Source organism: Coregonus lavaretus (genome assembly GCF_964263955.1).
Source record: "Coregonus lavaretus genome assembly, chromosome: 38".
Lineage (NCBI taxonomy): Eukaryota > Metazoa > Chordata > Actinopteri > Salmoniformes > Salmonidae > Coregonus > Coregonus lavaretus.
Window position 1 is genome coordinate 18,678,614 of NC_140025.1, and position 26,518 is coordinate 18,705,131.

General features: G+C 42.6%; 1 protein-coding gene across 1 annotated transcript in view; it reads left to right on the forward strand.

Annotated features, from left to right (window-relative positions):
* Nucleotides 1-209: 209 nt before the first annotated feature.
* LOC311112508 (serine/threonine-protein phosphatase 6 regulatory ankyrin repeat subunit A-like) overlaps nt 210-26,518 on the forward strand; it is a gene marked incomplete at both ends in the record, with an annotated part of 40,061 nt that continues 13,752 nt past the window's right edge. Inside the window, one exon of the mRNA XM_084155641.1 lies at nt 210-219. Coding sequence (XP_084011767.1) covers nt 210-219 — 10 coding nt within the window. The remainder of the gene's footprint in view (nt 220-26,518) is intronic.

Consider the following 26,518-nt stretch of genomic DNA (forward strand, 5'->3'; position numbering starts at 1 on the left):
TAGGCCCCACGCTCTTCTCAATTTACATCAACAACATAGCTCAGGTAGTAGGATGCTCTCTCATCCATTTACATGAAGATGATACAGTCTTATACTCAGCTGGCCCCTCCCCGGATTTTGTGTTAAATGCTCTACTACAAAGCTTTCTAAGTGTCCAACAAGCTTTCTCTGCCCTTAACCTTGTTCTGAATACCTCCAAAACAATGGTAATGCGGTTTGGTAAGAAGAATGCCCCTCTCCCTACCAGTGTGATTACTACCTCTGAGGGTTTAGAGCTTGAGGTATTCAACTCATACAAGTACTTGGGAGTATGGCTAGATGGTACACTATCCTTCTCTCAGCACATATCAAAGCTGCAGGCTAACGTTAAATCTAGACTTGGTTTCCTCTGTCGTAATCACTCCTCTTTCACCCCAGCTGCCAAACTAACCCTGATTCAGATGACCATCCTACCAATGCTAGATTACGGGCACGTAATTTATAGATAAGCAGGTTAGGGTGCTCTCGAGCGGCTAGATGTTCTTTACCATTCGGCCATCAGATTTGCCACCAATGCTCCTTATAGGACACATCACTGCACTCTACACTCCTCTGTAAACTGGTCATATCTGTATACCCATCACAAGACCCACTGGTTGATGCTTATTTAGAAAACCCTCTTAGGCCTCACTCCCCCTTATCTGAGACACATACTGCAGCCCTCAGCCTCCACATACAACACCCATTCTGTCAGTCACATTCTGTTAAAGTTCCCCAAAGCACACACATCCCTGGGTCGCTCCTCTTTTCAGTTTGCTGCAGCTAGCAACTGGATTGAGCTTCAAAAAACATTCAAACTGGACAGCTTTATCTCCATATCTTCATTCAAAGACTCAATCAAGAACACTCTTACTGACAGTTGTGGCTGCTTTGCGTGATTAATTTTTACCTCTACCTTCTTGCCTTCGTGGGGTTGTCTGTGCCCAATAATGTTTGTACCATGTTTTGTGCTGCTACCATGTTGTGCTGCTGCCATGTTGTGTCGCCATGTGGTATTGCTACCATGCTGTGTTATTTTATTTTGTATTTTTTATTTTTGGGGGTAGATCAGCTTTAATGTTGCAGATAGATTGTAACTTCCATCAATGTAATTGTCTGCATCACATCCAATCCCCCAAATGTATTTTTTCCTCGCAAATATATATATATACACACACTACCGTTCAAAAGTTTGGGGTCACTTAGAAATGTCCTTGTTTTCCATGAAAACAAACATGAAATTAGTTTGAATAGGAAATATAGCAAAATGAATAGGAAATGTAGTCATTGACAAGGTTAGAAATAATGATCATTAATTGAAATAATAATTGTGTCCTTCAAACTTTGCTTTTGTCAAAGAATCCTCCATTTGCAGCAATTACAGCCTTGCAGACCTTTGGCATTCTAGTTGTCAATTTGTTGAGGTAATCTGAAGAGATTTCACCCCATGCTTCCTGAAGCACCTCCCACAAGTATGTCAACTTCTGAAGCTGAAATAAATCAGTGTACATATACAGTATCTACATTTTTGTAAATATTTGAGTATATCTTTTCACTGAAGAAATGACACTTTGCTACAATGTAAAGTAGTGAGTGTACAGCTTGTATAACAGTGTACATTTGCTGTCCCCTCAAAATAACACAGCACACAGCCATTAATGTCTAAACCGCTGGCAACAAAAGTGAGTACACCCCTAAGTGAAAATGTCCAAATTGGGCCCAAAGTGTCAATATTTTGTGTGGCCACCATCATTTTCCAGCACTGCCTTAACCCTCTTGGGCATGGAGTTCGCCAGAGCTTCACAGGTTGCCACTGGAGTCCTCTTCCACTCCTCCATGACGACATCACGGAGCTGGTGGATGTTAGAGACCTTGCACTCTTCCACCTTCCGTTTGAGGATGCCCCACAGATGCTCAATAGGGTTTAGGTCTGGAGACATGCTTGGCCAGTCCATCATCTTTACCCTCAGCTTCTTTAGCAAGGCAGTGGTAGTCTTGGAGGTGTTTTTGGGGTCGTTATCATATTGGAATACTGCCCTGCGGACCAGTCTCCGAAGGGAAGGGATCATGCCCTGCTTCAGTATGTCACAGTACATGTTGGCATTCATGGTTCCCTCAATGAACTGTAGCTCCCCAGTGCCGGCAGCACTCATGCAGCCCCAGACCATGACACTCCCACCACCATGCTTGTACTCCTCACCTAGTTGCCGCCACACACGCTTGACACCATCTGAACCAAATAAGTTTATCTTGGTCTCATCAGACCACAGGACATGGTTCCAGTAATCCATGTCCTTAGTCTGCTTGTCTTCAGCAAACTGTTTGCGGGCTTTCTTGTGCATCATCTTTAGAAGAGGCTTCCTTCTGGGACGACAGCCATGCAGACCAATTTGATGCAGTGTGCGGCGTATGGTCTGAGCACTGACAGGCTGACCCCCCACCCCTTCAACCTCTGCAGCAATGCTGGCAGCACTCATATGTCTATTTCCCAAAGACATCCTCTGGATATGACGCTGAGCACGTGCACTCAACTTCTTTGGTCGACCATGGTGAGGCCTGTTCTGAGTGGAACCTGTCCTGTTAAAGCTGTAATGCATCCTGATGTCTTTGCTTGCTGGGTCAGTAGGGCACCTCAGAGACAACTACAGGTCTTGACAGGTGGTCATGTAGTCAGCAACCATCTTCTGGTAGACAGACTGCTCACTTTGAACAAGCAGGAGATGCTGCTCTTGTTTTTTCAGATTGGCAGATCTGAAGACCTGATAGTTGTTCCTCTTGCACTGCCAGCACAGGTCTGTCCTGGGCTTAGTGCTTGAGACGTGGGGTAGCAATTGTCACCACAGAGTCTTGAAGGAAGACAGCCCGACTGCACGTACCTCTGGAAAATACACAAATAATGTAAGATCACTAAAAATAGTGCCAATCATGTTGCCGGTAAATGCAATAATAAAAAAGGGTTTGTTTATGCTTTACATACTTTACAAGTGTTGTCATTGATTCCTTGTAGAGACGCCACACCGCTATTTTTGTCACATGAGATGGCAGCAGCTTTCCACCAAAGTGTTTGTGTCCTGGGTGGCGTCCTGGTAATACTATTGCATTATCCTCTGCATAGTTGTTGATGAAGTTCATAACTCGCTGCAAGTCCTCATGCTTCAGGTGTAACCTGCGCTTGCTTGGGCCATCTATTTTTGAATTAGACCATTCTTATTGTATGACTTGTGGAGGAGAGTCAGGCGTGTTCTATTGATGCTGAAAAACAAATTCCAGTTACAAATATTTTAGCAATAAAAGATGAGGCTTACCCAGACACAATTCTCTAAATTGGTGGGTCATGTGAAAGAGAGGCTATAACCACCCCCAGCCACATCTAGCTAAGTGGATGGGTCTCTATTGTCTAGACCTGTTCACATGTTCATGAAATACAATAGATGGGCGTAATCACCCCCAGACACACCTGGCTAACTTGATGGGTCATGTAATCATTGGGCAAAGTGGAGTCTTTTGTTTAGATATGTAAATTAGCTAGATAGCTAGCTAGCAAAACAATGAACCATTATCCCAATCTATACAGTACTAGGAATACAAACCAATTGCCATAGCTAGCCACGACGCATGAAATGCTGTAGTATGAATCTGCAGGTAGCTAAAGCTAACCAACTAGGTTCCATTTTAGCTAGCTAGCTAACATTAGGCTATAACTAGCAATGCAAATGATTTTTTGAGATATATATAATATTACTAAGCAGATCATGTAATCATCTGGCGAAGTGGAGTCTTTTGTCTAGACATGTAAATTAGCTAGCTAGCTAGTTAAACAATGAACAATTATCCCAACAAATACAGTACTAGCAATACAAACCGATTGTCATAGCTAGCCACCATGCATGAAATGCTGTAGTATGCTGAAATAATAGATCCCAGAAATGACTATATGCACAAAACGCTTATTTCTCTCAAATGTTTTGCACAAATATGTTTACATCGCTGTTAGTGAGCATTTCACCTTTGCCAAGATGATCCATCCACCTGACAGGTGTGGCATATCAAGAAGCTGATTAAACAGCATGATCATTACATAGGTGCACCTTGTGCTGGAGACAAGAAAAGGCCACTAAAATGTGCAGTTTTGTCACACAACACAATGCTACAGATGTCTCAAGTTTTAAGGGAGAGTGCAATTGGCATGTTGACTGCAGGAATGTCCACCAGAGCTGTTGCCAGAGAATTTAATGTTAATTTCTCTACCATAAGCCACCTCCTCACCAGGGTCTTGATCTGACTGTAGTTCGGCATCGTAACCGACTTCAGTGGACAAATGCTCACCTTCGATGGCCACTGGCACGCTGGAGAAGTGTGCTTTTCACAGATTAATCCCGGTTTACACTGTACCGGGCAGATGGCAGACAGCGTGTATGAGGTTGTGTGGGTGAGCGGTTTGCTGATGTCAACGTTGTGAACACCCCATGGTGGTGGTGGGGTTATGGTATGAGCAGGCATAAGCTACGGACAACGAACACGATTGCATTTTATTGATGGCAATTTCAATGCACATAGTTACCGTGACGAGATCCTGAGGGCCATTGTCGTGCCATTCATCCACCGCCCTCACCTCATGTTTCAGCATGATAATGCACAGCCCCATGTCGCAAGGATCTGTACACAATTCCTGGAAGCTGAAAATGTCCCAGTTCTTCCATTGCCTGCAAACTCACCATAAATATCATCCATTGAGCATGTTTGGGATGCTCTGGATCGACGTGTACGACAGTGTGTTCCAGTACCTGCCAATATCCAGCAACTTCGCACAGCCATTGAAGAGGAGTGGGACAACATTCTACAGGCCACAATCAACAGCCTGATCAACAGCCTGATGCAAGAGGCAAATGGTGTTCACACCAGATACTGACTGGTTTTCTGATCCACGCCTCTATCTTTTTTTAAAGGTATCTGTGACCAACAGATGCATTTCTGTATTTCCAGTCATGTGAAATCCATAGATTAGGGCCTAATTATTTTATTCAATTAACTGATTTCTTTATTTGAACTGTAACTCAGTAAAAGTGTTGAAATTGTTGCATATGGCGTTTATATTTTGTTCAATACTATCAGTTGAACATCATCATTGTCATCAACCCCATATCTTGTTTTCTCTCTTCTCTGTCCATCTTCCTTTCCTCCCTTCTCCCGCATTTTGAGAAAGGGGAAAGCAGAGATGACATGAGGTATCACCCAATTACAATTGAGGGTCACCCAGGGTTCGCAATCGGCATTCCTGATGCTGCTTTGAGATGGAACAATGTAGTAGTGTCACCTGTCATGTGTACTGTAGCTAACTGCCTTTATGGAAATTCGAAGTAAGCTTTATTTAAAAATGGCTTTTCAATGGCTGTATTGTTAAGTGGGTTATTTTGGAAAAAAAACATATACATATTATTAGTGTAATCATGTATTATTATTATTATGAAAGAATATGAAATGATGTCAACACCAGGTTATGAAGGTTTTTCATTCCACATTCACAAATGTTTCCAAATTACCATGACTCTCTGTTGCTATGTATGGAGGCATATAGCTGTCGATGTAATTTGCATGTCATTGTCTTCACGCAGTCAGAAGCGCTGTTCACAAGTGTCACCGCAGTGAACAAGTCCATATCTTCGGCCTGTAGTAGTCTGTTAGGCGGCTCGAAAAGTGACAACAGTTTCATAACAAGGTGCGCAATGAAAAGAAAACTGCGCTGCGTAATGGCACGAAGCAGCCCGGTAGCCTCGACGCGCACCTCCGCTCCAAGGCCTCGTGTGTTTTCCACCTCGGTCAGTAATGTGGATATGTCGTGAAAACTCTTCACCACAACTTTGACCGTTGTCAAGTGGCCAGTCCATCTCTGGTTCAAGAGACGTTTCAGGGTATCGCCTTTGTACAGAATAGCCACGGTTGGCTTCCTGATGAAGTTGTACAGCATGTTGCATACTCCAAAAAAATCATCGACAGCTGCTTCACTGGACATGGCATGAATCACAACCAGATGAAGTTGGTGATTAAAGCAGTGAATATATGGTATGTTATGATCCAGCTTGTTTTGGAGCAATTTCTGCACACCACCATGCCTGCCAGACATGAGTGATGCGCCATCATAAACTTGACTCAGGATTTTGTCCATGCTGAGTCCGGCGCTGGTGAGCTCATCAATGATGACACATGTCAGAGCCTCTGCATCACTTTTCTCAGATGTGGCCATTACCAAGAGGCGCTCACACAGACCATAGTGTTTGTCAACAAAACGCACAACTACAGATATGTTTTCTTGGCTTAAAGGATCCCGTGTGCCATCCAATTTAATACCAGCTATCGCCGACTTGTGTCACACCCTGGCTATGGGACTCTAGTTGTTGAGCCAGGGTGTGTTTGTTCTATGTGGTGTGCTTCTATGTTGGGGGTTCTAGTTCGTCTATTTCTATGTTTTGCCTGAGTGACTCCCAATCAGAGGCAACGAGTGTCAGCTGTTGGCTGGTTGTCTCTGATTGGGAGCCATATTTAAACTGTCTGTTTTCCCTTTGTGTTTGTGGGTTTTTGTTCCGTGTCGGTATTTGTTACCGTTGGACGTTACGAGTCGTTTATTGTTTTGTTCGTGCTTTATTTAATAAAGTCTTATCATGTTCGTTCAACACGCTGCGCATTGGTCTACTTCTCTCCCTGACGATCGAGACAGAAAAACCCACCAAAACTGGACCAAGCAGCGTGTCCAGGAGCCATCGCCAGGGGAATCGCTTGCAGATCTCCGTGGCAACCTCGACTGGGTCCAGCCTTGTAAAGAGCAGAGTGGATGGACTTGGGAACAGTGGAGGAAGAGTCTCGACTGGGTCAAGCCTAAGGAGGAGCAGAATGGCTGGAGTTGGAAGCAGGAGAGCGAGAGTTGGGTGAGAAATATAGAGGCCTGGCCCACGGGGAAGAGAGACCCCCAGAAATTTTTTAGGGGGGGGCTAACGCCGTGGACGACGGGCCAGCAGGAGACCGCGGCAGAGCGGCCCAGCGGATTGGCAGAGGAGGCCGCCAGGTTACGGGGGCCACTAGTCGAAGAGGGGGTGGAAGATGTAGAGGCACGGCGAGAGGTACTGGTGTGTGTTGCCAGTCCGGTCCGGCCTGTTCCTGATCCCCACGTAGGGCCAGTGGTGTGTGTTCCCAGTACGGTCCGGCCTGTTCCTGCCACTCGCACCAAGTCTACGGTGCGCATCGCCAGCTCGGCCCGGCCCATTCCTGCTCCCCGCACCAAGTCTGTGGTGCGTTTCGTCAGCCCTGTCCGGCCCGTTCCTGCTCTCCGCACCAAGTCTGTGGTGCGCGTCGCCAGCCCAGTCCGGCCCATTCCTGCTCCCCGCACCAAGTCTGTGGTGCGTTTCGTCAGCCCTGTCCGGCCCGTTCCTGCTCTCCGCACCAAGTCTGTGGTGCGCGTCGCCAGCCCAGTCCGGCCCATTCCTGCTCTCCGCACCAAGTCTGTGGTGCGCGTCGCCAGCCCGGTCCGGCCCATTCCTGCTCCCCGCACCAAGTCAGTGGTGCGTTTCGTCAGCCCTGTCCGGCCCGTTCCTGCTCCCCGCACCAAGTCAGTGGTGCGCGTCGTCAGCCCGGCACGGCCCGTTCCTGCTCCCCGCACCAAGTCAGTGGTGCGCTTCGTCAGCCCGGCTCGGCCCGCTCCTGCTCCCCACACCAAGCCAGTGGTGTGCGTCGTCAGTCCGGCACGGCCCGTGCCTGTTCCACCGGTGGCGGGTCGGGCACCGGTCAGGTGCTGCGTCACGCCGGAGCTAGAGCAATCCGCTCCACCAGTGTTCAGTTCAGCTCTGGTCAGCAGGGCCAGACCGGACCAGGGGTACTTTGGGGGATTAGAGAAGGAGTGGGGGTCAAGCCCGGAGCCAGAACCGCCGCCGAGGAGGTATGCCCACCCAGCCCTCCCCTGTTTTGCTCTTTTTGAGGCGCGGTCGCAGTTCGCGCCTTTAGGGGGGGGGTACTGTCACACCCTGGCTATGGGACTCTAGTTGTTGAGCCAGGGTGTGTTTGTTCTATGTGGTGTGTTTCTATGTTGGGGGTTCTAGTTCGTCTATTTCTATGTTTTGCCTGAGTGACTCCCAATCAGAGGCAACGAGTGTCAGCTGTTGGCTGGTTGTCTCTGATTGGGAGCCATATTTAAACTGTCTGTTTTCCCTTTGTGGGTTTTTGTTCCGTGTCGGTATTTGTTACCGTTGGACGTTACGAGTCGTTTATTGTTTTGTTCGTGCTTTATTTAATAAAGTCTTATCATGTTCGTTCAACACGCTGCGCATTGGTCTACTTCTCTCCCTGACGATCGTGACAACTTGTCTCACTATCTCCTCTGTCACGAGATTGCTCATCATTTCGAGAATCTCGTTTTGTATCTGTGGGCTGGTATAGCGTGCATTCTGTGGGATTGTTTTTGTAATCCGTGTCAGTTCAGGATCTTTGCGCATGGTGTACTCAAAGAGAGACAAAAACAGCCCCATTGAGCTATTATCATCTAGCACACTGGCAAAACCAGCATTATCTCCACGTAACGGCAATTGATTCACCACTAAAAACTCCAGCATATCAATTACAGCTGACATGTAGTATCTGTTGCGAGCCAGTTGCTCTAAATTTAAGAGTGGAAATCTCTTTTCCTGTCTCTCTACGTTTTTCTGAATCTCTCCACATTGCTTCACAGGCTAACTGTTCTTTTGAAGCTGCATGCTTATTTAAGCCCTTGCCTGTTCCAATTGCATGCTTCCAATCATTACATCCCTTAATGGAGAAGTTCGCATCCGATGATACAGATTTGAATTTCCTGCACGCATAACAAAATGCGGAGTCCTTTTCCACCGAGTACTCAAGCCAGTCCCTGTTCAAATACCAGCTAGAGGAAAATGATCGTTTTTTTTAACCAAACATTTTGACTGAATATTTCCTCAACACAACCTGTTTGGGTTTGTCCATGCCGAGGTCACTCATACCCACTGATTCAACAGGCAGTTGTGGCCCAAATGCTGCCCCGGACTCCACGGAGCTACTAGCATCAGGCTCAGACTGTCGTCCAGGGTCTCCTTCTCCAACTACAACATCAGGAGGCGTCGGTGTCGTATCCAATTTGGCAGAGGAGACTGTTGGTGGGCTTTTCAACCACTTACGGATATATATGACGAACTGAAGCGAGTAAGCCGGCGAAAACTCATCCAGCTTTCAAAAATGCGCGGTAACTGTTGAGCGGCTACACTGACGTAGGCTACGTCATGTACGTAGCCTAACTTTCTTTTTATTAAGGCCGTGATAGGCTGTTGCAGTGTAGATTCCCATCAATCAAACAAAATCACACCATTGTTTCTTTATATTTTTAATGTTTTAATGATAAAGAATGCAACATTAATGCAACACAAAATTAGCAACTATTATAATATATATATATATATATATTTTTTTTACATTTACATTTACGTCATTTAGCAGACGCTCTTATCCAGAGCGACTTACACAATTGGTGCATTCACCTTACAGCCAGTGGATAACCACTTTACAACCATTTTATTTTTTTTATTTTTTTGTGGGGTGAGGTAAGGGGGGGGGGGGTTGAAGGATTACTTTATCCTATCCCAGGTATTCCTTAAAGAGGTGGGGTTTCAAGTGTCTCCGGAAGGTGGTGAGTGACTCCGCCGTCCTGGCGTTGTGAGGGAGCTTGTTCCACCATTGGGGTGCGAGAGCAGCGAACAGTTTTCACTGGGCTGAGCAGGAACTGTGCTTCCGCAGAGGTAGGGGGGCCAGCAGGCCAGAGGTGGATGAACGCAATGCCCTCGTTTGGGTGTAGGGACTGATCAGAGCCTGAAGGTACGGAGGTGCCTTCACAGCTCCATAGGCAAGCACCATGGTCTTGTAGCAGATGCGAGCTTCAACTGGAAGCCAGTGGAGTGTGCGGAGGAGCGGGGTGACGTGAGAGAACTTGGGAAGGTTGAACACCAGACGGGCTGCGGCATTCTGGATGAGTTGTAGGGGTTTAATGGCACAGGCAGGGAGCCCAGCCAACAGCGAGTTGCAGTAATCCAGACGGGAGATGACAAGTGCCTGGATTAGGACCTGTGCCGCTTCCTGTGTAAGGCAGGGTCGTACTCTCCAAATGTAGTAGAGCATGAACCTACAGGATCTGGTCACCGCCTTGATGTTAGCGGAGAACGACAGGGTGTTGTCCAGGGTCACGCCAAGGCTTTTTGCACTCTGGGAGGAGGACACAACGGAGTTGTCAACCGTGATGGCGAGATCATGGAACAGGCAGTCCTTCCCCGGGAGGTTCAGCTTGACGTGGTGATCCGTCATCCACACTGATATGTCTGCCAAACATGCAGAGATGCGATTCGCAACCTGGTTATCAGAAGGGGGAAAGGAGAAGATTAGTTTTGTTTCGTCTGCGTAGCAATGATAGGAGAGGCCATATGAGGATATGACAGAGCCAAGTGACTTGGTGTATAGCGTGAATAGAAGGGGGCCTAGAACTGAGCCCTGGGGGACACCAGTGGTGAGAGCACGTGGTGCGGAGACAGATTCTCGCCACACCACTTGGTAGGAGCGACCTGTCAGGTAGGACGCAATCCAAGAGTGAGCCGCGCCGGAGATGCCCAACTCGGAGAGGGTGGAGAGGAGGATCTGATGGTTCACAGTATCAAAGGCAGCAGACAGGTCTAGAAGGACAAGAGCAGAGGAGAGAGAGTTAGCTTTGGCAGTGCGGAGAGCCTCCGTGACACAGAGAAGAGCAGACTCAGTTGAATGACCAGTCTTGAAACCTGACTGGTTTGGATCAAGAAGGTCATTCTGAGAGAGATAGCAAGAGAGTTGGCTAAAGACGGCACGCTCAAGAGTTTTGGAGAGAAAAGAAAGAAGGGAGACTAGTCTGTAGTTGTTGACATCGGAGGGATCGAGTGTAGGTTTTTTGAGAAGGGGTGCAATTCTCGCTCTCTTGAAGACGGAAGGGACATAGCCAGCGGTCAAGGATGAGTTGATGAGCGAGGTGAGGTAAGGGAGAAGGTCTCCGGAAATGGTCTGGAGAAGAGAGGAGGGGATAGGGTCAAGCGGGCAGGTTGTAGGGCGGCCGGCCGTCACAAGTCGCAAGATTTCATCTGGAGAGAGAGGGGAGAAAGAAGTCAAAGCATAGGGTAGGGCAGTGTGAGCAGGACCAGCAGTGTCATTTGACTTAACAAACGAGGATCGGATTTCGTCAACCTTCTTTTCAAAATGGATTCAGCAGGGAGGTGAAGGTGGTAAAGAGCTTCCTACGGTTAGAGGCAGATGCTTGGAATTTAGAGTAGTAGAAAGTGGCTTTAGCAGCAGAAACAGAGGAAGAAAATGTAGAGAGGAGGGAGTGAAAAGATGCCAAACCCGCAGGGAGTCTAGTTTTCCTCCATTTCCGCTCGGCTGCCCGGAGCCCTGTTCTGTGAGCTCGCAATAAGTCGTCATGCCATGGAGCAGGAGGGGAGGACCGAGCCGGCCGGGAGGATAGGGGACATAGAGAGTCAAAGGATGCAGAAAGGGAGGAGAGGAGGGTTGAGGAGGCAGAATCAGGAGATTGGAGGGAGAAGGATTGAGCAGAGGGAAGAGATGATAGGATGGAGGAGGAGAGAGTAGCGGGAGAGAGAGAGGGAAGGTTGCGACGACGCATTACCATCTGAGTAGGGGCAGAGTGAGTAGTGTTGAAGGAGAGCGAGAGAGAAAAGGATACAAAGTAGTGGTCGGAGACATGGAGGGGAGTTGCAGTGAGATTAGTAGAAGAACAGCATCTAGTAAAGATGAGGTCAAGCGTATTGCCTGCCTTGTGAGTAGGGGGGGACGGTGAGAGGGTGAGGTCAAAAGAGGAGAGGAGTGGAAAGAAGGAGGCAGAGAGAAATGCATCAAAGGTTGACGTAGGGAGGTTAAAGTCACCCAGAACTGTGAGGGGTGAGCCATCCTCAGGAAAGGAACTTATCAAGGCGTCAAGCTCATTGATGAACTCTCCAAGGGAACCTGGAGGGCGATAAATGATAAGGATGTTAAGCTTGAATGGGCTAGTGACTGTGACAGCATGGAATTCAAATGAGGAGATAGACAGATGGGTCAGGGGAAAAAGAGAGAATGTCCACTTGGGAGAGATGAGGATTCCTGTGCCACCACCCCGCTGACCAGATGCTCTCGGGGAATGCAAGAACACATGGTCAGACGAGGAGAGAGCAGTAGGAGTAGCAGTGTTTTCAGTGGTAATCCATGTTTCCGTCAGCGCCAAGAAGTCGAGGGACTGGAGGGTAGCATAGGCTGAGATGAACTCTGCCCTATTGGCCGCAGAACGGCAGTTCCAGATGTTGCCGGAGACCTGGAACTCCACGTGGGTCGTGCGCGCAGGAACCACCAGGTTAGAGTGGCAGCAGCCACGCGGTGTGAGGCGTTTGTATAGCCTGTGCGGAGAGGAGAGAACAGGGATAGACAGACGCATAGTTGACAGGCTACAGAAAATGGCTATAATAATGCAAAGGAGATCGGAATGAAATGAACTAAACATCTGGGAAAGCGAGAGAGCGGGGCCTCCTTCACTTACGTTTCACTCCCAACTTCCACCTCAGAAAGATCCACCTCACTTTTTAAGAGATCTGTGCCTCAAGTGGGGGGTTGCCAAGCATTTTTGGGGGCGGGCCCGGCCCCCTATGGCCCGCCCATAGCGACGGGTGTGGTCCTCTTAACCACGTTATTTCAATATTTCCTAGCTCTGAATTGACGCAGGTTACACTTTTGCAAAACTACTCGGTTAAAAATAAGAGCATGAATGACAATAAAGGTATGACTTTAATTATATGCATAATGATGTAGTAAACAACATCGCTCAGCGTGGGAACTTTTGGTGGGGGTAGCCTTTATAAGTCTCCATGGCGGGTAAAGACCATCACTTCGTTGTCTTGTTGGGAATAGTAATAATTCATGACAGTACGCATTGTATTAGTCTAAGAGTTGTTTTTCATTTTATTTCTCACATTAAACAGACATTTGAGAAGGATTTGAGAAGCTAATTGCTTGCAGTTGTACCTATGACGCACAGACACACTAAAGCTGTACAGTGTAGTTAGAAAAGACAGTTTACATTATTTGCAGATGTGTTCCCTTTTATTTACAAATCGAAAAATTTGTAACATTTGAAATGAATGTGGCAGAACAGTTAAGCCAAGAGTTCCTGTGGGAGTCTTCTCCTTCAGTCTTTTTGCCTCCTATGCCTCGTTTCCCATTATATGGGATTTTCCCAATGCCAAGTTCACCTGAGACAGCCGCTATCCAGTGTCATGTGTTGCTGAATTACAGATCTCGCTATCCCAATGTCGCTGCTGTCCATGGTGCTGAAATATCCAATCTCGGCTATTTGCATACATAGGACCATCCACACTTGACACCACACACACAAGTTAATGCTAATATCACACACACTTTTGAACATTGCACAACCTGCAACAAGACACTGAAACAGCACTTAATTTCAAGTTTGTTTGTTTCTGAATAAAGATGCGAAGAATGAAATCAATGTGTGGAAGGAGATTGGACAATGTATAGGCATTCCCTATAGCTGTATTTGACTGGAGCATGATGAGATTGCTTTGTTTCAGCCAGAATGGAAATTTGGTCTGAGAAACTATGCCCATTATAGCATGACTATTTCAGACAGAATTCACTTAATATTGTCTGTAAAAATATAAATAAGGCAAAGTTTATATGACCCCCTTTCAAACATTCACATATTTATCATTTTCTTGCAGATATACAGTGCATTCAGAAAGTATTCATACCCCTTAACTTATTCCACATGTTGTTTTCTTACAGCCTGAATTCAAAATGGATTCAATTATAATATTTTCTCTCACGCAACTACATACAATACCCCATAATGACAAAGTGAAAACACGTTTTAGAAATTTTTGCAAATGTATTGGAAATGAAATACAGAAATATCTCATTTACATAAGTATTCACACCCCTGAGTCGATTAAAGCTGTGTCTTTCTGGGTAAATCTCCAAGAGCTTTGCACAACTGGATTGTAAAATATATGCAATATACGTTATATAGACAGACATTTTTTTTTTTGCCATAGGTTTTCAAGACGAATTAAGTCAAAACTGTAACTAAGCCACTCAGAAACATTCAATGTCGTCTTGGTAAGCAACTCCAGTGATATTTGGCCTTGTGTTTTAGGTTATTGTCCTGCTGAAGAGGGAATTTGTCTCCCAGTGTCTGTTGGAAAGCAGACTGAACCAGGTTTTCCTCTAGGAATCTGCCTGTACCTGTACCGTTTATTTTTATCCTAAAAAAGTATCTAGTCCTTGCCAATGACATGCATACCCATAACATGATGCAGCCACCACCATGCTTGGAAATATGAAGAGTGGTACTCAGTGATGTGTTGTGTTGGATTTGCACAAAACATTACGCTTTGTATTCAGGGCATAAAGTTCATTTCTTTGCCACATTATTTGCAGTTTTACTTTAGTGCCTGATTGCAAACACAATGCATGTACAGGTTTCCTTCTTTAACATTTACATTTTAGTCATTTAGCAGATGCTCTTATCCAGAGCGACTTACAGTTAGTGAGTGCATACTCTGTCAATTAGGTTAGTATTGTGGAGTAACTACAATGTTGATGATTCATCCTCAGTTTTCTCCTATCAAAGCAGCTGTTTTAAAGTCACCATTGGCCTCATGGTGAAATCCCTGAGCGTTTTCCTTCCTCTCTGGCAGCTGAGTTAGGATGGACACCTGTATTTTTGTGGTGACTGGGTGTATTGAAACACCATCCAAAGCGTAATTAATACCTTCACCATGCTCAAAGGAATATTCAATGTCTGCTTTTTTTGTACCCATCTACCAAAAGGTGCCCTTCTTTGCGAGGCATTGGAAAACCTCCCTGGTCTTCATGGTTGAATCTATGTTTGAAATTCACTGCTCGACTGAGGGACCTGATAGATAATTGCATGTGTGGGGTACAGAGATTATGTAGTCGTTCAAAAATCACTATCATTGCACACATAGTGAGTCCATCTAACTGATTATGTGACTTGTTAAGCACATTTTTACTCCTGAGCTTATTTAGGCTTGCCATAACAAAGGGGTTGAAAACTAATTGATTAGATTACTAGATACTAGACTCTGTCAATATGTTTTTGGAAGTGGCTCTGCATTTCTTGCATACATATCATATTTATTTAAGGATTATGACGACTTTCTAAAAGGACAAAGCTGTTTCTGTGTGCTCCCTTGTCTCCACTGTCACTCACCACATCCCTCGATGCGTGCAAACAGAGCATCTATATTAGGGATGGGCAACTCCAGTCCTCGGGACCTGATTGGTGTTACACTTTTTCCCCAGCCCCAGCTAACACGTTTGACTCTAATAATCAAGTACTCATGGGTTTCAGTTTAGAATGCAATAAGTTTAATCATCTGTGTTTGCTAGGGATGGGGAAAAAGTGTGACACCCCTCCGACCCCCAAGGACTGGAATTGTCCATCCCTGATCTATATGGTAGGACCAGTACCAGACCTGAATGAATGTGTCTGTTTTGAATATTGACGGAGACAGAATTATGTGGTTGATAGCAGAGATGTCATGCCCAAAGGGGGCACAGGGTCACTTGCCCCCTCAGATTTGTGATGTTTAAATTTGTCTTGTTATATTTTCTCTGTCATACTACTAACCATGAAGATGGCTTTAGCTAGCCCAGATAGGATCCCAATCTCCCAACCTAATAACTACACTGATCAAAAATATAAACGCAACATGTAAAGTGTTGGTCCCATGTTTCATGAGCTGAAATAAAAATCCCAGAAATGTTCCATTCGCACAAAAAGCTAATTTCTCTCAAATTGTGTACACAAATTTGTTTACATCCCTGTAAGCGAGCATTTCTCCTTTGCCAAGATAATCCATCCACCTGACAAATATGGCATATCAAGAAGCTGATTAAACAGCATGATAATTATGACAATAAAATGCCACTCTAAAATGTGCAGTTTTGTCACACAACACAATGCACAGATGTTTCAAGTTTTGAGGCAGCGTGCAATTGGCTTACGGACTGCAGGAATGTCCACCAGAGCTGTTAACAGATACGTTTATGTTAATTTCTCAACCATAAGCCAAGGCGGCTTTAGAGAATTTGGCAGTACTTCTAACTGGCCTCACAACTTCAGACCACTTGTAAAGCAGCGTATGGGCGAGCTGTTGGCTGATGTCAACGTTGTGAATGCTCCATGGTGGCAGTGGGGTTATGGTATGGGCAGGCATAAGCTACGGACAATGAACACAATTGCATTTTATCGATGACAATTTGAATGCACAGATATACCGTGGGATAGTGTACGTGCACAAAGTGAGTTTGTAACATGTATATCATTCTTACTTGTTGTTCTTTATATTTACTACCATTGCCTATTGTAAGTTGCCTTTCTGTGTTTTACTGTGTTGTGTAATACTCCGCAGGTAGCATTATGCCATTAATACAGCCCTTCCTTTGTTAATAGCGTTGTTGCTCTACTTGTGCTATCAGTTATTGTGCATATTCATTACCCCTGTTATCTGTCCATTACAGGACCACTATCATTCCACTACCTTTCCATGTCCATTTCATCCGTGTGTGTCAATAAAGTATCCTTGAATGTAACTCTGAGGTTGCCTTATTCCCCTCTTACCGGGGGAGGTGAAAGCGCAACCTGGTCTCAGAACATTTCGTATTATTCTGTATGTACAAAGCTGTGATCAAGGCAAAGGGTGGCTACTTTGAAGAATCTCAAATCTGAAATATATTTTGATATGTGTAACACGTTTTTGGTTACTACATGATGCCATATGTGTTATTTAATAGTTTTGATGTCTTCACTATTATTCTACAATGTAGAAAATACACAAGACACAGAGGAGGAGAAACTATCCAACACCCTGGGAGAGAGAACGAGTGACCTCAGTCGAACTCACAGCCAGAAAGATGGGTTAGATACAGGTGAGGAGGAGGTTACCCCGGATGCCATCACCCCTGCTCCTGTGAACAAGGAATGAGAGGGGAAGCCTTCTAATCAGGCCAACGGGCAGGCGGAGCGAGAGGTCATAGTGATAGTGATTCACACCCAGAGAGAGACAGACAACCCATACAACCTCTTGGCTGAGATTAACCACACAGAGGTAGAGGCAGAGGGCCTTCAGGGCAAGCCAGTCAGCCTGCCTGCTCTGATCCTCAAGTCAATTGTATTTAAATTCATATTCATTAAAGATTTTTAGTCAAGACTTGAAAAGTGCCATTTATTTCAAATGATAATTATTCAGTGTCTGCAACCCTCAAGAACCAGGGTGAGTCTGGGTCCCCCTTTAACTGGGCAAACACAACTTGCATATTTTCATAGACTAGGCCGAAACGTTAATCTTTTAACCTTTGTAGTATCTTAAACAGTCTAGATAAAGTAGGAAACGTGGCCCTAAGATTTTGCTGATGTGGCAAAATGAGGTAACTCTATTCTACATTGCTGGAAACATCTGGAAATCATTACTTATGGAAATATGATATGAGGAGTAAGGTAGAAAAGACCAGGGATTGGATGTTAGAATCACGCCATGCTCTGGCCATGTATGATATAAATGCCATGTCTTGAACAGAGAAGGAAGAATAGCTAATCAGATTGGCTCGGGCTGTTTTCCAGACATCTGCAGGAGTCTGTCAAATTCTGATGCTGGAACCTTTGTTATAATAAACCTTTGAAAACAGAGTACAGTGTCGGCGGATATTCTTATCATCACAAGCATGGACCAGCAAAAGTGTTTCTTTTAGTAACCACATTTAATGGCGACGAGGGTTGGGGCGTTTTGCATCCTTTCTCAGCGTTCCACTCATGGGCTGCGAAGTGACTCCTGCTCAAGAGGCATGCTGAAACGGTGAGTTTTCTCACAAACTTTGGGCGCTGGCCGGTTCGTGTGGCTGTGTGTGTGTGCGCTGGGGGGGGATGCACCGTCTAAGAACTTGTGTGTGCATTTTGCTGGTTCTTTTTGCTGTGTGATAGGAATTCCGTTCTAAATTTTCTAAATTAGTTTGCGTTGAGAACAACGCAAAAAGTGGGGAGTGTCTGTAGGGCACACCACAGGACACCGATGTTTTGGCTTGAATAAAAGTGCAAGGAGTGTCCAAGGAAAGGCTTAGAGGATAACGTTTGAAATGAGTTGACAGTATACTTTTAGGGCGCCGTTAATTTAAGGAAGCCCTCAAACGAGGCGATCATTAGAGATGGGCCATAAATCTTGATAGTTATTACATTAACTCTCAAGTCAGTTCTCGGGACTGCTGGTTTAAGACAATATATTCAATTGTAAGTTTACCGCTCTGAATTTGTTTGACGAAACATCTGTCTGAAGTAATCCTCTCTTTTGAATGTCTAAAACCGGAAGGTAGCAGAAATTTAGCAAATGGAATATATAACGAAATAGGAACGGCGATAGATGGATCCAATTTCTCTCTGTGTGTGTGTCTGAAATGAGAAAAGCGCATTTCTCTGTCAGCATGTGTGTGCGAAACAAGAGTGAGTGTGGCTGCGTGCTTGATGACTTCCAGATGTGTGTCGACTAAGGCTTTGACCAGAGTTTTTTAGTCTCTTGTAAATAAATGTCTTAGGTATTTATCTTTTCAAATGTTAAGCCCCTAGAGTAAAAAGTTAAAACCCCTACAACACAGTTAAGGTTAAATATCTTATGAGTCTCTGTTTGTGAGAACGTTTGTAATTCTTAAACTATATAAACTATGAGCCCCCTGGAAGGACTATAAGTTTAAAGATCTTATGAGTCTCTATAAAAAGAGAACGTTTACTAACGAATCATGAGCCTACAGGGAGGACTTTCTAAGAGTGTATAGAGATGTTTTATATTTCATAACGTCATTACTATAAATCTGCAGATAAGTGATAACAAACTTCGAAGTTGGATATGTCTTGTATGTTCTATGTGTTCAGTTTGTGAGCTCTGTTAATGTCTTAAGTCTTATTGTATGTCTTGTATGTTCTATGTGTTCAGTTTGTGAGCTCTGTTAAAGTCTTCAGTGTTATTGTCTATGGGAGGAGAGACCGGAGCAACAGCGGGTCTGTTTATAGGTCCTTACACTCTGAAATCACATTGGTGACTGAACTGCGCACGCGTAGGATTTATGACTTTAGCCACTCCCCTGCACTGAACTGATTGGGAGAGTCCACTTCAGTGCAGCCAAAAAACAAAACGGGAGGGGGAATTTTGCACACAAGTGAAATCTTCTTTTGAATTAACTATTGCTTGACTGTAAAACTGTTTGGTTGATAATCGGTTGAGTTGGTGAATGAGAGATATATTGACGGATTAAAAATAATAATACTAAAATAAATGAATAAAATAAAATGTTATTGAGCTATTTATAATATTCCTGAGTTAAGCTGTTTGCTTATTTCTTAGCGTGAATGTGGAAAAACTATAAACTAAACTCTTCTTTGTCCTTTTGTCCTTCTGTCATACGAGAGACGAGAAGGAGGAGACAGAGAGAGAGAGAGAGAGAGGAGGGGCTGACATCAACTGACATCAGAGACGGCAACCCAGTCCAAATTAAGGCCAGTGCTGTTATTATTCACAAATATACTTTCCCTCACAGGATATAATTGATACATTGTGTTTACATAGAATATTTCATGTTGTGACCATTTCGCAAGAGCTTGGCAACAGACTGATGAATTTATGTAATTGATAATTGCACATTACAGTTTTTGTCAATGACTTGTTTTGATTAGAGTTGTGTTGGAATTCCAGCATTGAAATTATTCTGTAAAATTAAGGTAATTAATTGCTTATTAAGCAATTGGGTAGTGTTGCTGGTACAGGTATTTTATTTTTGAATTGCTCTGGAGTTGACTACTTTCCTTTACTCTTCCTCATCGGATGTGGTAAGATTGCCACTAATCAATAATTTGGTAAAATAAAATTCACAGAATAATTAGTAATTCATTATTTGATTTATTGATTTGATTTGTTGATTGATTGACTTGATTGGATTACTTGGTTGATTGATTGATTTGATTGGGTTAGTTGATTGATTTATTGATTTGATTTGTTGATTGATTGACTTAATTGGATTACTTGGTTGATTGATTGATTTGATTGAGTTAGTTGATTGATTTATTGATTTGATTTGTTGATTGATTGACTTGATTGGATTACTTGGTTGATTGATTGATTTGATTGGGTTAGTTGATTGATTTATTGATTTGATTTGTTGATTGATTGACTTGATTGGATTACTTGGTTGATTGATTGATTTGATTGGGTTAGTTGATTGATTTATTGATTTGATTTGTTGATTGATTGACTTGATTGGATTACTTGGTTGATTGATTGATTTGATTGGGTTAGTTGATTGATTTATTGATTTGATTTGTTGATTGATTGACTTAATTGGATTACTTAGTTGATTGATTGATTTGATTGGGTTAGTTGATTGATTTATTGATTTGATTTGTTGATTGATTGACTTAATTGGATTACTTAGTTGATTGATTGATTTGATTAGGTTAGTTGATTGATTTATTGATTTGATTTGTTGATTGATTGACTTAATTGGATTACTTAGTTGATTGATTGATTTGATTGGGTTAGTTGATTGATTTATTGATTTGATTTGTTGATTGATTGACTTGATTGGATTACTTAGTTGATTGATTGATTTGATTGAGTTAGTTGATTGATTTATTGATTTGATTTGTTGATTGATTGACTTGATTGGATTACTTAGTTGATTGATTGATTTGATTAAGTTAGTTGATTGATTTATTGATTGATTGATTCATTTGATTAGTAATTGATTAGTTGATTGGTTGGATTGATTGATTGATTAAATTAGTTGATTGATTTATTGATTTGATTAGTTTATTGATTTGATTGGTTGCATTGATTGATTTGATTGATTGGTAATCCATTTATTGATTTGATTGGTTAGTTTGTTGATTGGATTAATTGATTGATTGATTTCATTGGTAATTGATTGATTGATTGATTGGTTCATTAGTTGATTGATTGATTAATTTGATTTGTTGATTGATTGATTTGGTTAGTTCATTGGTTGGATTAATTGATTGATTGATTTCATTAGTAATTGATTGACTGATTGATTTGATTTCATTGATTGATTGAATTTATTGATTGATTGATTGATTGATTGAATTGGTTGATTGATGTATTGATTTGAATTGGTTAATTGATTGATTGGATTAATTGATTAATTATTTTTTAATTAAAAAAAAAAAAAAAAAAAAAAAGGGGGGAAAACTATAGGGTAACACATAACAAGTGCATTACAATGGGGAAAAAGGACATCAAAACTACAAAAGCAATTACTCCTCTTCATGTAGTACAGAATAGTAATCCACTAGTTAATGGTATAGCAAAATTATCTGAAAAATGGAATAAACGTTGGCCTGACATTGAACAACCATGGCCATTGGAAGGCACACTTAATCCAGACGTCATCAAGATAATGCAAGTGCTTGTATCCACGTATAAGACAGATCAAAAGAAGGGGAAGAAAGGAAAACTTCGTAAAGAAAAAAGACAAAGAGAGCTGGGTGTTCTTAAGCTTTTTGAAAATGAAGGACAAAAACTGATAAAAGACACAAAAGATAAGAGAGACAGAGGTGCAGAGAAAATGGCAAAAGAGGTGAAGGTGACAGAAAAACTGATTGCAGAAGTTAATACACCTTTCTCATATATGGATTCAGCAAAAACACCCCCACCTTATGAGAAAGAAGCCAAGTTTAAGGACGTTTATCCTCAGCTTCCAGTGATCATTCAGGAAGGTGATTATTGCATCAGAGATGAGGATGAACGAATAATAGAGAGGGGACAAGCAGAAACGACCATAAAGATGAATCCAAACTCCAAAGGCAGGAAGACAACGAGATCTCTGGAGACTAAGGGTAGAGTGAGATCAAGGAGGATGGAACTTGGTGATGACGATGATGATGAGGATGATCAGAGTGATTCAGAAGAGATCATGGGTGGATATGACCCTGTCATCAGACAGAGGTTGGCCAGAGCGGAAAGAAGGGGTGATGGAAGTTGGAAGAAGAAGAATACAAGCGATTCAAGCCCTGGTGAAAATGAAGATGGAGACAGCGATGAAGATTTGGAGACTAAAGGTGCTTCATGTTCAAGAGGATTTTATCCTCCAATGACTAACACAGAAGAAATAGAAGGTGATATAGACCGATGCGTATCATACCTGTATAAGGCCAATGATTTAGAAGAAGTAAAAGAACTGGAAGACCGACTCAAGAAGCTGCTGAGAAAAGAATCCCAAGAATCTGAAAAGAGATATACATTGAGGCCAAGGAAAGATGGCACTAGTAAGAGAATTATGCCGGTGATCATTCGAGGACAAAACCTAGAATATAAGCCTTTGCAGAACACCGATATGTCAGATATACTTGAGAAGCTGCCTACTCTTCAAGATGGAGCATATCCTTGGATTTCAAAGTTGGAAGAAATTACGGTGGGAACACAGTCTGCCATAGGAGACATTAAGAGACTTTTGGCTAATCTCCTTGGGATTCCAGGCATGGAAGAAATTTTTCAGAGAGCTGGACTTCATAGATACGTGGGAACTGCTGTGAATGATCCTGAATTGTTGGCTGCAAGCAGGAATCGGCTGTGGAGAGCACTGAAGGATACGTTTCCAACAAATGTGCATCCTGACAACATTCTGATTGACCCACTAGGACAACAAGAAAATCCGAGAGCCTACGTGTCAAGAGTTCATCAAGTATGGAGAAATATTACCGGAAATGATCCAGATGTGAGTCAAATTGAGCAGTCAATCTTGAGAGCTAAACTACAGATGGGACTGCCCTTACCGGTACGGAGCAAACTGGCAGAAGTGGTTGGACTTGGAAGCATGACAAAAGGCGTCTATACAGATCATATAGCCCATCAAGTGGATCTGTACCGGAAAAAGGAACACAACCAGAAAGAACAGGACCAAGAAACTCTCAGAAAACTCAATCAAATACAACTGGAGAAGAAGAAGGAGAAGAGAAGCTTTGGTTATGCAGAATCAGTGTAAACCAAATCAACAATTACTGCTACAGCTTCAACTGAACAAGGTCAAATGCAATTATACCAGCCACAACAAGTGGTATAAATTGTTTCATATCCATAGATAGTTTCTGGAAATAAATAATTTCAGAGGAAGATACAGGAGCAAGTGAAGATCATCTGGAGGACAGGTGAACCTTTAGGGGAAAGGAGCAAGAATTCTAGAGGTGCCCAGAAGATCCGAAAAGGAGGAGTTTCAGCTGATAACACCGATTAGAGAAGAAGAGAAAAAGATCCAACAATTGAAGTGAAAATAAACAATGGATTATGGGAAGTGATGATGGATAGCAGAAAGGTTTTTATCTGTGTTCAGCCTGAAGAGGTTACACATCTCACGATGTCAAATCAATTAATTATGAGAAGAACTTGGAGTGAAGATCACGATTTCTGAAAATGATGATTTTGCCTCAAGGACAAGGAGAGTCATAAGCTGTACGGAAGACAAATTAATATATTTGAAGTGTGAAGATGAATTGAGAATCTATGAAAGAAGAGATGTTGAAAAAGGTTCAAGAATGTTTGAGATATTAAAGTAGGACTGATATTGGATTTGTGAAATCAGCTCAATTGAGATGAAAGTTGAGGAGGCAGACCTCCTTGGAAGAATCAGTATCCATTGAAAAATGAAGCAATCCAAGGGATTGAACCAGGAATTGAAGGACTTTCAAAAGCAAGTGTTTTGAAGACAATGAAAGAAAAATCCTTAGAGTAGCAATCAATTATTGTTTTGGAGAAACCATGATGATTTAGTAAGCTATGGGTTAGCTTATGTTGTAAATGGGAGATTAGGATAAAGATCACAAAGGAGTAGAGTTTTTGGGAACCATATTTTCTTGAATAGATTGACTATGTCATAGGCAGATGCACAATCTGTTTGAAAAATAATGTGTGACTGTTATTCTTGGTTACATTCATATACCAAGAGGTTCATAAGATGTTCAACTAAGCTAAAAGATGCTCAGTCGGTTGCAGAGTTCTTGTGTAAAGAAGTCATAAGCAGGTGGGAATTTCCCGATTTAATATCCTCAGAAAATGGGAAAGAGTTTTGTGAATAAATCAGTGAAATGGGTTTTCGAAAAATTAGAGAAAAATAAAAATTGGAAAAAGTTAGACTAAAATGTTATGAAAACTAGGGTTGAAATAACTCTAGGAAATTTGGAATATCTGATTGTGGGACGATTATATTATTGTTATGAATCAAAGGGGGGAAATGGAATGTGATTCATTTGATATATAATCTTAAATATACATTCTTATATTATTGCTGATATTGATGTTTAATTTGCATGTGTTGTTTTGCAAAAGATACTGTTTGGTATTTTCTTTTCTTCCAGAAGCATATGGGGGAATATGTAGAGGGACTCAAATACTCAAACATGGACAATATGAATGGACTGGAGGAAGTGGAACAAGGAAGGAGTGGAAATGTTCCGATTCCATCATCAACGTCGCATTGAAAGACGACACTGTGGAGGAGATGAAGTGTAGTGGACTATATTCCAGTGTTATACTCTTTCTGTATTAATTTTTGAAGAATTATGTTTTCTGTTGTTGGGTATATGTGGGGACCTCAGATGTTTTTGTTTATTTCGTTGAAGTTTAGGGATATGGGGTCTAGGCAAGGACAGAGAGAATCCACAGGAGGGTCCGATGGGTTGACCAGCCTGAATGTGGACATTTTGATTGTATTTTGTTTGCTGGGGTTTTCATATGTATTCAATTGCATCATAGCTTAAAATGTATTCATGAAGATGTGTGAATTGATCTGGAGTACTTAGGTGGTCGCCTAGGGCAGAGGGGCCGTGAGAGAATTTTCCTGTCTTGACTGACTGATGGATATTTGGAATGAAAGCTGCCAGACAGGTTTTTCGCTCTTACACTCCATGACAATTCATTTACACTCCATGACAATTTATTTACACTCCATGACAATTTATTTACACTCCATAATAATGTATTTACACTACATACAAAAATGTGTCTATATAAACATGTGTTTAATCTCCATTAATTTTGGTTTATTGTTAAAGTTACTCAAGAGCAAGAATTGTTATTTGTCATAATCCTATTCTTTTTGTTTTCGAGACTTAATTAGTCTCGAAGGGGGGAATATGTAGTATCTTAAACAGTCTAGATAAAGTAGGAAACGTGGCCCTAAGATTTTGCTGATGTGGCAAAATGAGGTAACTCTATTCTACATTGCTGGAAACATCTGGAAATCATTACTTATGGAAATATGATATGAGGAGTAAGGTAGAAAAGACCAGGGATTGGATGTTAGAATCACGCCATGCTCTGGCCATGTATGATATAAATGCCATGTCTTGAACAGAGAAGGAAGAATAGCTAATCAGATTGGCTCGGGCTGTTTTCCAGACATCTGCAGGAGTCTGTCAAATTCTGATGCTGGAACCTTTGTTATAATAAACCTTTGAAAACAGAGTACAGTGTCGGCGGATATTCTTATCATCACAAGCATGGACCAGCAAAAGTGTTTCTTTTAGTAACCACACCTTGCTTAAGTAAAACAATGCATTTTTAATAGTGAGCAAGAGTTTTCTATGATGATTAAAGTTTTTTTGTCGCGCCCTCCACTTTTTTGTCAAATAATACATTTTTAAAAAATGTAATAAGTTAATTATTAAAAGCATTAAAATTGGGATTGGGATGTTTCCCACTTATTTATACAACCTACTCCACAAAGTTTAGAGAAATGTTCTGAAATTAATTAAGAATTAAACAGAAGAAAATCAGAATTGAAGGCAACTATAATGCAAAGAATTTAATGGTCTATGGTTCAATCCTGTTTCTGGTCTAATGAATAATTAATATTGTTCCTCCTCTTCCTTGTGGCAAGCGCAGCAGCACACTGCCCTCCAAAGCCTGCAAAAAAAACGCTGGACTGCCCCTTTCCTCGCCCTGCATGGAACATCCAGGGTCACGTCCTTGGTGACGTGTGGGGTGACGTCCAGGGTGACCACAGCAACATCCTCTGGAAAGGGACAAAAGCGGGACAGAATGTAAATAAATGCAAACCGTAGGTTCTAAACACTGGCCAGTTGAATGGGATCTTTTATTTCAGCTCATGAAACATGGGACCAACACTTTACATGTTATCATGATGAACGGCACCTGTCAGAGTGCTTTCTATAAGTCTTACTCACCTGCTTGGATGTCAGATGGCAGAGTGGCGTAGACGGCCACCATGAGAGGCTTTTCTTCAGGTGTGACGTCCACAACCTCCAAGAGTGAAGAAGCAGGGTATGCATCTGTGTTAGGGGTGAGGTCCACAAGCTCCAGGTGGGAAGAAGCAGGATCTGCCTCTGTGTTTGGGGTGA